The 13,707-nt window shown below is 50.1% G+C and overlaps 1 protein-coding gene, 1 non-coding gene and 1 pseudogene across 2 annotated transcripts; all 3 read left to right on the forward strand.

The window, feature by feature from the left end:
* The first annotated feature begins 9,026 nt into the window (after nt 1-9,026).
* On the forward strand, nt 9,027-11,391 carry LOC141041166 (uncharacterized; annotated as a pseudogene).
* On the forward strand, nt 11,016-11,413 carry LOC141020643 (hydroxyproline O-galactosyltransferase GALT6-like). Its single transcript, XM_073507282.1, has 2 exons — nt 11,016-11,199; nt 11,262-11,413. The coding sequence occupies exons 1-2, from the start codon at nt 11,016-11,018 to the stop codon at nt 11,411-11,413; spliced, it is 336 nt and encodes a 111-aa protein (XP_073363383.1).
* Nucleotides 11,414-11,417: 4 nt separating this feature from the next.
* LOC109786216 (uncharacterized) lies at nt 11,418-12,488 on the forward strand. The gene is made up of 2 exons (XR_012203880.1): nt 11,418-11,874; nt 11,982-12,488. It is a non-coding gene; the product is annotated as an uncharacterized protein (transcript).
* The last annotated feature ends 1,219 nt before the right edge of the window (nt 12,489-13,707 follow it).

Below are 13,707 nucleotides of genomic sequence, written 5' to 3' on the forward strand. Positions count from 1 at the left end.
TCATATGCTAATCCCATGGGGAGTAATGACTTCACATAAAGAAAGTATAGTTGATAAATTTAATTGGGAATTAACAAATATAGCATTGGTCATTGATGAAATTCATGCAAGATTAATAAACTAAGAGAGGATTCACATATAAATACACTATCTTGGACATCTTTTATGATTAAAAGCCCCCATCAAATATTTTTAGCTTGGTCAAATAGTTGATGTTGGACAAGAAGACAATGGAATGAGTTATGTTTGTTTATATTCACACAGAAGTTATATTGTCATGGATTCTCTAACATGTGGTGCTTGCTTATAATCTTTTGTAGCCAAAATTCCGTACTAAGTAGAGATACTACTTTTACATCTGAAACCCCTCAAACCCGGTTTCTTGCCATGAGAGTCCACCGTATCTACCTATGGATTGAACACGATCATTCAAGTAAGTTTTCATCGGTGCAAAAAGCAATAAAAATTGCTCCTGAATATTTATGATCTTTTATTGTAAGGAAAAATAAACTCTGTACGAACTTGTGATGGCAAAGAAATAAAAGCGACAGACGGCATAATAAAGGTTGTTATCGCAAGGGACAATACAAAGTGACGTTCCTTTACATTAAGAGCTTGCACATCCAAAAATAAAAAGCGCATGACAACCTCTGCTTCCCTCTACGAAGGGACTATCTTTTACTTTTCTGTTTTTACTTTTATGTAAGAGTCAATAATGTGCATCCCTATTCCATCCTTAATTATTCTCCACTTGGGAAGCATCATGTGGTAGGGAAAGATCTAGACACATATATCCAGTTGGTGAAAGATCTAGACACATATATCCATGTGGTAGGTTCATGAGTTATTAATAATTGTTGACATTATCCTTGATGTAAATAAATTGGGTGGTGAAAACAATAAACCCCCATCTTCCTTTGTGTCCGATGGAAACATTTGTTCCCAAAAATATGCTTTCAGTGTTAGCAATCGTAGAAGACTATATGATAGTTAAATATGTGGACTTGCTGAAACAAAAGCTCTTACATAGACTCTTTCTGAAAATATGATGAATTGTAGTTGTTTCAATGACTGAGAACATAGTTTGCTCGTTTTCAAGAAAGTTTATGCTTCATACTTTAAAATTTTGAACGAATAGTTACTTGATTATGAGAAATTATATGATGAATAATTATTGCTATGATAATGATCATGATGCTACCATGTCCTTATTTTATTTTATTTTATCGACACCTCTCTCTCTAAACATGTGGTCATGATTATTGAGTTCAGCTTTTGCTTGAGGACAAGCCAGGTCTAAGCTTGGGGGAGTTGATACGTCCATTTTGCATCATGTTTTTCTACTACTATTTATAATGCTTTTGGTCATTATTTCACTATATTTTGCAATTCTAATGCCTTCTCTCTCTTAAATTGCAAGATCTATATGAAGAGGGAAATTACCTGCAGCTGGATTCTGGAACTAAAAGAGCTACAATAGAGATAGCTGTTCTATGAGCTCCAAATGACCTGAAACTTTATAGAGATTTTTTATTAAATATATAAAAATATTGGAACGAAGAACCAGCAGAGGGGGCCGCTTGCTGCTCATAAGGAAAAATGGCACCCCACCCCCAGGGCGCGCTCTAATGCCTTGTGGGTCCCATAGCAGCCATTTGGTGCCCTCCTTCTGCTACATGAAGCCTTTTTCCCTAGAAAAAAATAAGAGAATACTTTTGGGATGTAGCGGTGCCGTCTTGAGGAGGAACCTGGGCAGGAGCACTTTTGCCCTCCGATGGAGCGATTTCGCCGGGGATACTTCCCTCCGGGAGGGGGAAATCGAAGCCATCGACATCACCAATGATCCTCTCGTCGTGAAACCAATCTTCATCAACATATTCACCAACACTATTTCCTCTCAAACCCTAGTTCATCTTTGTCCCAAAATCTCATACTGGCACCTCTCGGTTGCTAGTAGAGTTGATTACATTTTATAGAATGCTAGTTGGTTTATTTGGTGGAAGATTATATGTTAAAATCCTTAAGCATATTCAATACATCTCTGATCTCGAACATGAATATTATTTATGAGTAGTTACTTTTGTTCTTGAGGACATGGGAGAAGTCTTGTTGCATGATGAACGTGGCTAGACGAGAATTCCCATGTGTCATCAAGAATGCTTTGCTCACTATAAGATGTACTTTCGGCTTGTCCTTTGCTATAAAAAGTATTGGGCCACCTTGCCGCATCTTTGTTACTATTGTTACTTGTTACAAAATACCCTGTTACAAAACTATCTGTCCACGGCTATTTTCGGTACCTGCAGAGAATACCTTCTTAAAAACGTTTGTCATTTCTTTGTGCTCCTTGTTGGATTCAACACTCTTACTTATCGAAAGGACTACGATTGATCCCCTATACTTGTGGGCCACCAGGCATATAGCAGTGTAGGCATTGTAAAAGTGTGTGCCAATGTCCAGCCACCTTGTTACGTGAGTTTTTTTCCATTGCTTTTTCCCGTTTTTATTTTGGTAAATGTTCCAAACTTCAAACAATGTTCAGGTCAAAAGAACGTCCACGTACTTCGAAAATGTTGCCGGATTTCAATTTTTTTTCATTTTTTAAATGGTCATAAATTAACAAATCTTTTCAAATTTTAGACGAATTCTGAAATCCATAAAACAATCACAAATTTGTCAATATGTTTGACCCATACCAAAAATATGTTCATAGTATATATATAAACTTAAAGTCTATAATAGAAAATGTTTAGTGTGTATTTAAAAATGCTTGTTCAATAGTATTACAAAAATATTTGGTGGGTATTTAAAAAATGGTCATCTTATATTAAAGAATTGTTCACTACATATTAAATATTTATTCTGCATAAATAATAAATAAAAAATTTCAAACATTGTTTGAAGTTGAGATTTGTTTTAAAATACGATCATTTTCTAATTAGTGAACAAAACTGGAAACCATTTTTCTGAAATTCGTAACAATTTTTAGAAATAGATTTTTTTGGAACTCTAACAAAAATATGAAGATACAAACATGACTTGAAATTTATTATCATTCTTTTATAGCATGATCATGCTTTGAAATTCTGAACAATTTTAAGAAATTTCTAAAACATTTTTCAGAAGTTGGAATGTTTTTAAGAAAGAAAAAAAAGAAACTGAAGAAAGAACCAAAATAGAAAACCAGAAGCAAAACCAAATCAAAAGGAAAAAGAAAGAAGAAACAGATAAAAACCAGAAGGAAAAGGCAAAAGAAAACACAAAGTGCCAAATAGGACTGCCCCTATTTTAACGCTTTGTGTCTCGTATTGTCGAGCAGAGATCGATCGCTATGTTTTGACCCACTCGCAAGCTTCGTGCGGCTACTATGGAATAATTATTTTGCTTTGCGCGACTTCCTGTTAGCTCAGTTTTTTTTCTTTTAATTTTTAGCCAGTTTTCCTGAAAAATCCCTTGGTAGTTTTTAATACATTAAAATTGTAAAAATAAAAACAATATTCAGTTATATTATCGAGTTTTTCACGTATATGAAAAAATGTTTCCAATTTTTAAGATAATATTCACGATTCTGCAAAATGTATCGACTTTAAAAAAAATGTTTGAGTGTATTAAAAAATCATTCTTAAAATTTGAAAAACAATTCTCAATTTTTAATTAACAATTTATTTCGAACAAATCAAAAATCAAATAAGGATAAGTTATAAATATTTTTGGATATTGAAATCCTAAATTGAAAATCAAAATTGTGCATCTCACAGAAGAAGAAGAAAAAATAGAAAACGCGTTTTTTTCGTTTCCGAGAGGCACGGCCGTGCCTCTCGTGGAAGAAAAAAAATAGAAAACGCGTGTTTTCCCGTCTCTGAGAGGCACGGCCGTGCCTCTCGCGGAAGCAAAAACCGTGTCTCTCGTGGAAGGAAAAAAAGAAAACGCGTTTTGTTTTTTTCATTTCCGAGAAGCACGGCCGTGCCTCTCGCGAAAGCAAAATCGTGCCTCTCGCGAAAAAAAAAAAATAAGGAAATGTGTTTTTGGGGAGATTTTTTTGTCCAAAAGCTAAGAAAGACCGGTAGAAAACTAAAAAGTAAAAAAAAACCCGGAAAAAATGGTTTAAAAGCCAAAAACGCGTGCGGAAAATAGAAAAAAAAAACGGAGGGAGCACCCAGAGCGCGACACCTGGCGACGGTGGCGCGCTCATAGCCCACCCGCAAGTGATCGTTGCGAGGCTCCCGAAGAAGCGCTCATGAACTAGTTGCTCCCATCGACTGCTGGTAGTTAGCATGACTAGAAGTTGGGCCCCAGCTATGCTTGTGTCCTGTTAAAAGAAAAGTTATGTTTTTTGTGGCTTGCTAATTGATGGGCTTCCATTCGGAAAGAAATTGATGGGGTTCCATTCGGAAAGAGCTCTCGGCTCAGTAAAGTTCCCTGTAATGCTCATCCCGAGTAGGCTAATGGCCCATCATCATATGTATACAGTACAGGTTTCCTCAGGGAGTAGGAGTAGCAGCGTCAATCAAGCTTTTTTTGACGCTGGGTCATGTGGTTGAGCAGAGCGGAGTCGTACGCCCAAAACGGATGCTTCTTGTGTCAGAAGCCTTCCTAAAAGCATGTGCAACGAAGGATAATATGCGTGGCACACTGATGCGCCCCTTGTCCACTTCTTTTTCTCCAGCTTTGCAGACTTTACAGTACAATCTTTCTGTCAGGCTTCAGGAAAGCACAAGCTACCTTCTTTCAGAGGCAGTTGGTAGTATAACTATAACGACATATGCTCTGCTACGCAACAACAACAACCTCAACACCACAATTACCACGGCAAAGAAAGAATCTGCTTCGCCGTAGCACATTCTCCTCCGTGTGAACACCGAACTGATTTTTCTCTAATTGATGCCACCTCGGAAGCTCCAAAAGCCCCATTGTCCTGGGCAACACCGACAACGACGCGCCTGCGCGTTCACTGTACTATTGGTTAAGTACCCGCATTACAAGCACTCCACTTCCAGTAGGTGTAGTGTATGAATCACGGGTCTTGCGTTCTTTCGGCAAAAGTATGAGCCAGTACGAGCGACGAACCCTACTTTGATTCCGCCTATCGGACGAGGCCAGAAAAGCAAGGGATTCTTTGAGAGAGATATCAGGCACGCTTTTATTTTACGGGCATCATTTCAGTTGGATCTCCACGAAAGAAGCCTTCCCCAGTGCTATGCAGTTCGCATGCAACACCAACAGCAGCATCAACACCAGCAACAGAAGAGATGGCACGAGCTGCCCCCCTCCCCTTTTGGCGCGAACATTCCCAATCGAGGTGACGCGGTGCGCGCGCGGCGAACATGCGACCCACCCGACGCGCGCGGTGAACACCAGCCGGCCGGCGGTTTGGAAGATGCTCCGTCAGATGTCCCAGGGGAGAGAGCTGGATTAGATTTAGATTAGGCCGATCGATCAATCGTGGTACCACGAGTATAATATGGCAAAGAGGAGCCAACAAAGTACACGGCTTCAGGGATTTGTGCAGGCAGGCAGGTAGGCGGGCGGCTGCAAAGCCTGCAACCGGCCGCTACTTGAGGTCATGGTGGAATCGTGGGACCTTTTTATACTGTATCTCTGATGGATGGATGGATCGATCCACCGCCGCGATTCGATCTGCGGTTAAGTTAGCTGCAACGGCTGCGTCATGTCGTGCCTTTGCATATGCAGTACTCTTTTTTTACTCCCCGGCAAGTTGTTGGTTCATCTGGGCGGATGGGGCCAGCTGCTACGGATGCTCGATCGGGCGTGTATCGTCGTCACGTTTAATCACCGGGCGCCAGCAAGAAACCGCCCGCCCGTCCGTCCCACGCGCGAACGTGGACGAGGTGTCAAATCGGGCAGGCAGTTAGATTGGGATTCACTTGCGATCGATCCAGGCCTGTCTGTCTGTCAGATCTGGATGCACCCCGGCCGTGATTGGATCTAATATAATCGCCTGTCGTCTCGCACTGGTTAATTATCTTCAGCGACAGTAAGATTCTACTCAGGGCATCTTCAAGTTGGATATGTAAACCTCCCGCAACCGTCAAGACCGGGAAGCCATCCAACGTCAATTTATACTGGTCCTTGAAACAGTACGGACATAATTTCTCCCGCAAATCGGGGAAAAATGTGTGTGGGGGGGGGGGGGGGGAGGGGGGGGGGGGGGTGGGGTGGGGTGCGGGAGTTCGGACCGATCCCAACCCCGTTTTCTGACCGCCCTGGCCCACCAAATACCCCTTCCCCTCCCGCACGCGCTCCCGCCCGATGCCAGCTACCCGCATTCATGCCGCTGTAGAGCGCGCCGCTTAACATTGAAGACGACTCAGGGTGGACACGACCTCTTACTACCTCCGCCATTGAAGTGGCGCGTCGGCCAAGGACGCCGCCCGTGACGCGTCCCCGGTGTCCGCACTTGTTCAATGCTGGAGACGCGTGACTGGACGGGACGTATATCTACCTCGCTCGTTCAATGCTGCTATCCGTCCGCCTGCTGCCATTAAGCAGGCTCGTCGTTCGAGAAACCCACTCCAGCGCCGCGCATTGACATACACGGACGTCTGGCCTCACTGAAATCCGCTATATAAAGGCGGCCACACCCGGCTAACACCACACCACAACACCAGCCCCTCAACATCCCCCTCGCTTGCAGTGCATCCGCCATGACCGCCAGCAGGAAAGCATTGTGGGACAGTCTGTCGCCGTAGATGAAGTACGTGGTTACGGCCCTTGCCGCCGCCTGGCTTAGCCGTCGTGCCAGCGGATTGAGGCCGGCTTGCCGATCGACCAGCTCGCCCGAGGTGGCCGACGACGAGGACGACACGACGATGTAGATGGGCTCTAACGACTTCGCCCCGGCTCTCGCGCCTCATGTGCACGCCGACTTCACATGGAGCAGCGCAAAAGTGCAGTTCATCGTCGCCATGACGGAGGTGCAGCCTGCACCGGCGCCTTTGTCGGCATTCCAGCAGGCGTAGGAGGAACAACGGTACAACCTGTTCCTTTTGAAGCAACACCGGCTGGCGGATGGCCAGATCTACGGCGAGCGCGCGAGCGAGGAGGCCGCGGCGGCCATGGCCGCAGCGAACCCAAATTTTTTCGCGGAGCAGCATGCATGCCATCTATGATGCCGTCTGCGCTCAGGTCGCAGCTCGATAGGAAGCGGCGGCCGCGGAGGCGCAGCTACAGGCGATCGCGGAGGAGAACATAAGCCAGTTGTGCCTCCTATACGCCGCAGACGAACCATCAATTGGCTCGGTGGGACGAGGACAGCCAAGGCGCCACCATTTTCCTCGTGGACCTCACGTCCACAGGCGACGGATAAGGCGCGGACTCCTCTGAGGATGAGTAGGCCACAGGAGGCAGCGGACCCTGGTATCCCATGCGGGCCGGTCTGTCTTCCGTGTTCTACTCTTCCTCATCGGTGACCGCACCTTTACTTCATCGGTCTTATGCCGGTGTTCATGGATACGGCGGAAGGAGGACGACACGGGTTTGAACGCCGGACGGCGCCGCCGTAGGATAGGTTTAGGGGCTGTAGTTAAATCCGTCGTGTTCATAAAAATCCATCATGTTTGTACAAAATCCATCCATATTTGTATGAATTTCATCTGGTATGTTAAAAAATAGTTCAAAACATATGTGGCTAGCGGTGGACAGTTGCCTCTCATATCCATGTGCGTGGACGAACGTGGAGGCTTTTTTGCGGGTTGCTGTTGAAAATGCCATAATAGCCTTGGATCGCCCAGCCGCGCGCCCGCCGCAGGAAGGGGTCACGGGTGACGACTGCTACAGGCATGCCGTAATGGGACGGCGTACGCGACCATGCCAGAGCCGCGAGGCGAGAAACGTGAGATCGACCAGTGGACCGGCGGCCAGATTCGGCGTCGGCGATGCGCGGGACCGGCCGGGGCAGGCTTCGCGCGCGCACGGATGGCACGGAACGCGACCGACCGGCGGCACGGGGCTCGGCCGGGTAACGCACGAGCGGGCAGGCATGGGCGGTGGCCGGCCGCTGCGCCCGGTTCCAACCTGTCGGCGCGGGCGTAAAAGGCCCGGTGAACGGCGGATTGCGGTTACTGCTCGTGATGGGTTACGGTTGCCCTAAGCGGCGGCGTGCGACGGCAAATAATGAAGGTGTCACGCACGCTTTATGTGGAGGCTGACAGTTGCAACCAACCAAGCATGCATGCACCGCCAGCCCCCACGGCCTAGCTAGCCCACAGCTCGTCTCGTGGGCAAGAGATGGGGGCGATGTGGTGCCGTATAACTCCGCACGCATACGTGCGTGCGTGCATCTGCATCCCACTCATCCATCTACACGCAGGTGCTCCCATGCTAGCTTGGTAAGTACTCCATGTGTGAGGCAGCTAGTTCGCTAGCCCGTTACAGCTTGGGGATCGGAGGCAAATACAGGTGAGCAGCAGTGCATCATGGTAATCATGCCACACAACGTGGCGTCTTTACGCACGGGATGTGAGACGAACATGGTTATATTCCCGGACGGGTCCTTGGGCCCTGGCCTCCTATCTTTTACGTGCAGCTACAGCCAAATTGCAGTATTAACTGCTGCTGATAGATGTTGCCTACCCTAACCTAAGCCTGGGATGGGCTGTTAAGGAGGCGCCTGTTAACCCCTGTGAGATTCGGCCGTACCTGCACTGCAGTGCGGTGCTAGCCGCACTTGTGCGTTCGCGTTGCGTCAAGGGACCACCACACAAGGCATGTGGTGAGGGGTAGCTACTTGCGTGAACAGTAGTAGCCCTCGCCGCCCAGCTCATCCGCCCTGGAGCTGCGATCGAGGGGCTGCATTTGCACCGCATGGCCTACGCGGGAGAGCTCCATGGTAAGTCCGTTGATCGTACTACGTGGTAACTCGTGTTTTACGTACGGCGGCAGAGGTACGGCGGCCGGGCTGGCCATGCACGCCGGACGCGTGCGCGCGCCCTCTCACGTCACGTAATCGACCCGACCGACCGCCGATCGAGAGGGATGGGGCAGCAAGTTATGAGTCGAACGAACGAATGGTCGACCGGATCAGTGGAGACCGATCGATCGACCGACCGCTCGGCTTGGAACAGTGGGGCGTGCATGATCCGGCCGACCGATCAGTGCCTGTCATCTTCGATTTGCCAGTAAGCAGGGGCATCCAGCGCGACACCACGGCGACAGTGTCACTCACTCACTCGCTCACACGTGACGATCGATGCGTGCGCCACGCTGTAGGTTTGTCCAGAATCGCGGGCGTTAATTATTCTCTCAGGTTGAGTCGAGTCGCCCGTCCAGGGCCCCGGGGCAGACAGGCAGGCAGGCAGCTAAACCGTGAGTGACCGCGAGCGTACGTACGCGCGCCTTTCTGTCACGCGGTCCGTACCAGCAGCAGCCAGTGAAATTCGGTTGCAGCATAGTACTACTCGCATGGCATGGCATGGCATCGCAGCGCATGGAACCCGGCCGATCTGACACCACAGTGGTGGCGCCAGGCGTGCGGCAGCAGACTATATAGAGTAGTACTTGCGCTGAATGACAGCAGCTCTGACAGACAGCCACACAAGAGCTCCCCACAAAGCTCGCGTTCATTCACATCAGTTGGTGCCTGCCTTGCCTTGCCTGCCGGAGATGAAATGAATGGATGATTATATATACGATCACCCACTCCACTCGTCCACGCTGTTCACCAATGTGCAGCTTCGTGGCAACGGTCGAGTCAGGCGTACGTCCGGTTTGGTGCATAGAGTAGTGTCTGGGCGAGTCAGGCGCCAACGCACATGACGACGACGAGGAGGCGAGGCCCCGGCGGCTTTCATTCCGCGGTACTGGTGCCTGCCCATTTTCACCGTACCCTCCACACCGCAATCGTATCGCCCTCCCGCGCATGCAGCCGGCCGACACATGTACACCAGCCCTGCGTGGCCGCCCGCGCGCGGCGTTAATTCATCGCTCAAACAAATCAATTTACCCCTCTCGCCCGGTTCGGAAGACTCTTTTTACGCCGGCCGGAGTAAATTGTACAAAAGTACAACAATTGAGGCATTGGAAGCAGATTGGTACCAAGATTGGTAATTTTTACGTGTCAGTATCAACTTTGAGGCGAGGCATTGCAAAAGAGGCTAAAAGTGATGTTTATACGTATTGACAGGGAAACTGACCGGTTGGGCCCGCCCGTCAAGTGCCACGCTGGCCAGTTGGCGCGTGCCCGCGCGCTGACTCGGACAAGGCTGGGTCGGACCATTTAGTCGTTGCTGCCTCCGTCTCCTCCGTCGCCACCGCCGACCGCCCCCGCCGCCGCGAGCTCGAGGACCGCTCCTCCACGACCGCGGCCCCGCCCCGCCGCGCCCGCCTCGCGCTCTCCTCCATCCGCTTCCGCCGCGGCGCCAACTCCTCCTCCGCCTCCTCCATCGACGCCGCAGCCTCCTCCGCCTTCGCCGCCGCGGCTACCCTCCTGCCCCACCTCCTCTCCCCTTGCGCCGCCTCCTCCTCCTCATCCCCTTCCCCCTCTCCGTCAGCCCCCGCGTCCTTCCCCGCCACCGTCTCGGCGCCTCCGCTGGCGCCCCGGTGGCCGTGGAGCTGCCGTGCGGGATGGCCGTCGGCTCGCGCGTCACGGTGGTGGCCCAGCCGACGAGGAGGGACAGGGCGGCGTCGTCGCAGTTCATGGTGGAGCTGCTCGACACCAAGGCCGTCCAGGGGGAGGAGCCGCCCAGGATCAGAGGCGACTTCAGCGGCCGCCCCGTCATCGAGCTCAACACCTGCTACCACATGCAGTGGGCGCTGCCGCAGCGCTGCGAGGGCCCGGCGTCCCGGCCCGACGAGGACAGAGGTGAGCTCCTTTGATTCCACAGTTCAATCTCGCTTTTTCCTCGTCGTTCGCTAAGAAATTTAATAGTAGCATCTCAATTTTAAAGCTATTTGTTCGTTAAAACCAACACAAATTTCATCAGTGAATTTGCTTGCTATTGGTTCCAATTTCAGTTGATGGCCTCACCTCTGCCGACTGAACCAGTCAAGTGTGAGAAATGGACTCGGGAATGTCTGCACAGTGGAAGGCCTCACCTCTGCCGACTGAACCTGTCGAGCTGTTCATTGGCATCCTTTCTGCAGCCAACAATTTCGCCGAGTGGATGGCCGGCCGCAAGTCATGGATGATTGCTACAAGGAAATCATCTAACAGTGTTGGCCGGTTCTTCGTCGCTCTGGTAAGTACCTGTGGATGATTGCTACAACTTTGAAGTTATATTGCTAATTTTTGCAAACTCTAATAGAAGACTTCTTTATAGAATGGGAAAAAGAGGTCAGCGAGGAGCTGAAGAAGGAGGCAGAGTTCTTTGGTGACATTGTTCTGGTCCCTTTCTTGGATAGCTATGACCTCATTGTTTTAAAGACTATTGCCATTGCTATGACCTCATTGTTTTAAAGACTATTGCCATTGCTGAGTATGGGGTAAGAAAAACTAGTACGTGTTTAACGGGTCATATCTGTTAGTTCCCCTTTCCAGTCTCATGTTTTAGTGCGTTCATGCTAGCCTCTGCCTTCCATAAAGCAAGCATGGGTTTAACTCCAGCTGGAACTATGATTATGATTGCAAATCTAATGATCGTCTTCTAAACACAGGGTGTTATGTTTATCATGCCTACTAGTGGTATTAGAGTATCATATTTATTTTAGAAAAAAATAGAGTATAATCTTTCTGGCAAAGTTCTGGTACTGGTAGTGATATATTTCACCCTGCATACATGAGTGTGATGTAATTTTCCCGCTGCTCTTCAGGAATGGGAAGAAGAAGTATACCCACCTTACGCAAACGGACCAGGCTATGTGATTTCATCAGACATCGCTGAGTACATCGTATCTGAGTTTGACAACCAGAAACTGAGAGTAAGTCATTACCACCATCCTTGTCAGTCAGTAAGTAAATATCCAAGCATTTGTGTCAATGTGTCTAAAGGCTAACAAACGGATGTGCTTTCCCCTGATTGTTGCAGTTGTTCAAGATGGAAGACGTGAGCATGGGCATGTGGGTTCAGAAGTTCGACAAGACTCGCCAGCCGGTGGAGTATTCCCACGACGTCAAGTTCTTCCAGGCCGGCTGCTTCGACGGCTACTACACCGCGCACTACTAGTCACCGCAGCACATGATCTGCCTCTGGAGGAAGCTGCAGTCCGGGAGAGCTCAATGCTGCAACGCCAGATGACAATGAGACTGCTTGGTAGTTGAAAAGCAGCACCCGGCTCTCTGGAGAATCAAACAGCAAGGATGAGTTCGAGTTTGATCTTGATTTGGAGGCCCTCTAGATAGTTAGCTTGCATAATTCGCTCATTCTTTTGGTCAGTGGCTGGTTAATTTTTCAGTTGCTGACTCTGACACTAGCTAGATGCTGTCACCATGTACATGTGTCAATTGTTTTTGACCTAGGAACTAACAGCTCTGCTGATCTCACTTGTATACCGGTTGTTCTTATATATACATAATAGATGTTTCGAGTAAATCATTTTGTGTGTTCAGAGCTGCTCCTGTGCATTGTCAATTCCACCTGCAAGTCTAATTGTTCTAAGAAGTATGCATGTCGCAGATGCCGGTTGAAGCTCCGCGACATGCTCGTGCCACGCAGCGCTACGGCAGCGCCCACTGCATGCGGTAGCAGGTGTTGAGCTCAATGACGGGGCGGCCGCTGAAGTCGCCTCTGATCCTGGGCGGCTCCTCCCCCTGGACGGCCTTGGTGCCGAGCAGCTCCACCATGAACTGCGACGACGCCGCCCCGTCCCTCCTCGTTGGTCGGGCCACCACCGTGACGCGCGAGCCGACGGCCATCCCGCACGGCAGCTCCACGGCCACCGGGGCGCCAGCACGGGACGCCGAGCCGGTGGCGAGGCAGGACGCGGGGGCTGACGGGGAGGGGGGAGGGGATGAGGAGGAGGCGACGGCGGAAGGGAAGAGGAGGTGGGGCAGGAGGGTAGCCGCGGCGGCGAAGGCGGAGGAGGCGGAGGAGGAGTTGGCGCCGCGGCTGAAGCAGATGGAGGAGCGCGAGGCGGGCGCGGTGGGGCGGGTCGGGGGTCGGGAAGGTGCGCGTGTGGGGTCGGAGCGGGGCCGCAGTCGTCGAGGAGCGGACCTCGAGCTCGCGGCGGCGCGGCCGGTCGGCGGTGGCGACGGGCGCGACAGACGGAGACGGAGGCTCGGGCTACGACTAAACGGTGCGACCCAGCCTTGTCCGAGTCAGCGCGCGGGCACGCGCCAACTGGCCAGCGTGGCACCTGACGGGCGGGCCTAATCGGTCAGTTTCCCTGTCAATCCGTATAAAAAGCATTTTTAGCCTCTTTTGCAACGTCTCGCCTCAAAGTTGATACTGACACGTAAAAATTACCAATCTTGGTATCAATCTGTTTCCAATGCCTCAATTGTGGTACTTTTGTGTAATTTACTCCCCTCCCGCGCATGCAGCCGGCCGACACATGTACACCAGCCCTGCGTGGCCGCCCGCGCGCGGCGTTAATTCATCGATCAATCAAATCAATTTACCCCTCTCGCCCGGTTCGGAAGACTTTTTACGCCGGCCGGTTGATCAAGCAAGGCAATCGCAGCCGACCATCACCGATCGAACGCCTTGCACGCCCCAGGCCAGGCTGGCTCGGGCGCGGCAAGCCGCTGGAAAGGAAGGATTGCAAGGGGAACAGGGTAACATGGAGGCCGCCGTGCGGGGTGGTGCGCGCGGT

Source organism: Aegilops tauschii, chromosome 2, assembly GCF_002575655.3.
Source record: "Aegilops tauschii subsp. strangulata cultivar AL8/78 chromosome 2, Aet v6.0, whole genome shotgun sequence".
Taxonomy (NCBI): Eukaryota; Viridiplantae; Streptophyta; class Magnoliopsida; order Poales; family Poaceae; genus Aegilops; species Aegilops tauschii.

Bases quoted from the DNA above. Each gene is read 5' to 3' on its own strand.
- LOC141020643 (XM_073507282.1), top strand. From the start codon at position 11,016: ATGGACTCGGGAATGTCTGCACAGTGGAAGGCCTCACCTCTGCCGACT. The intron at 11,200-11,261 runs GTACCTGTGGAT...AAACTCTAATAG, and splicing joins GTTCTTCGTCGCTCTGGTAA to AAGACTTCTTTATAGAATGG.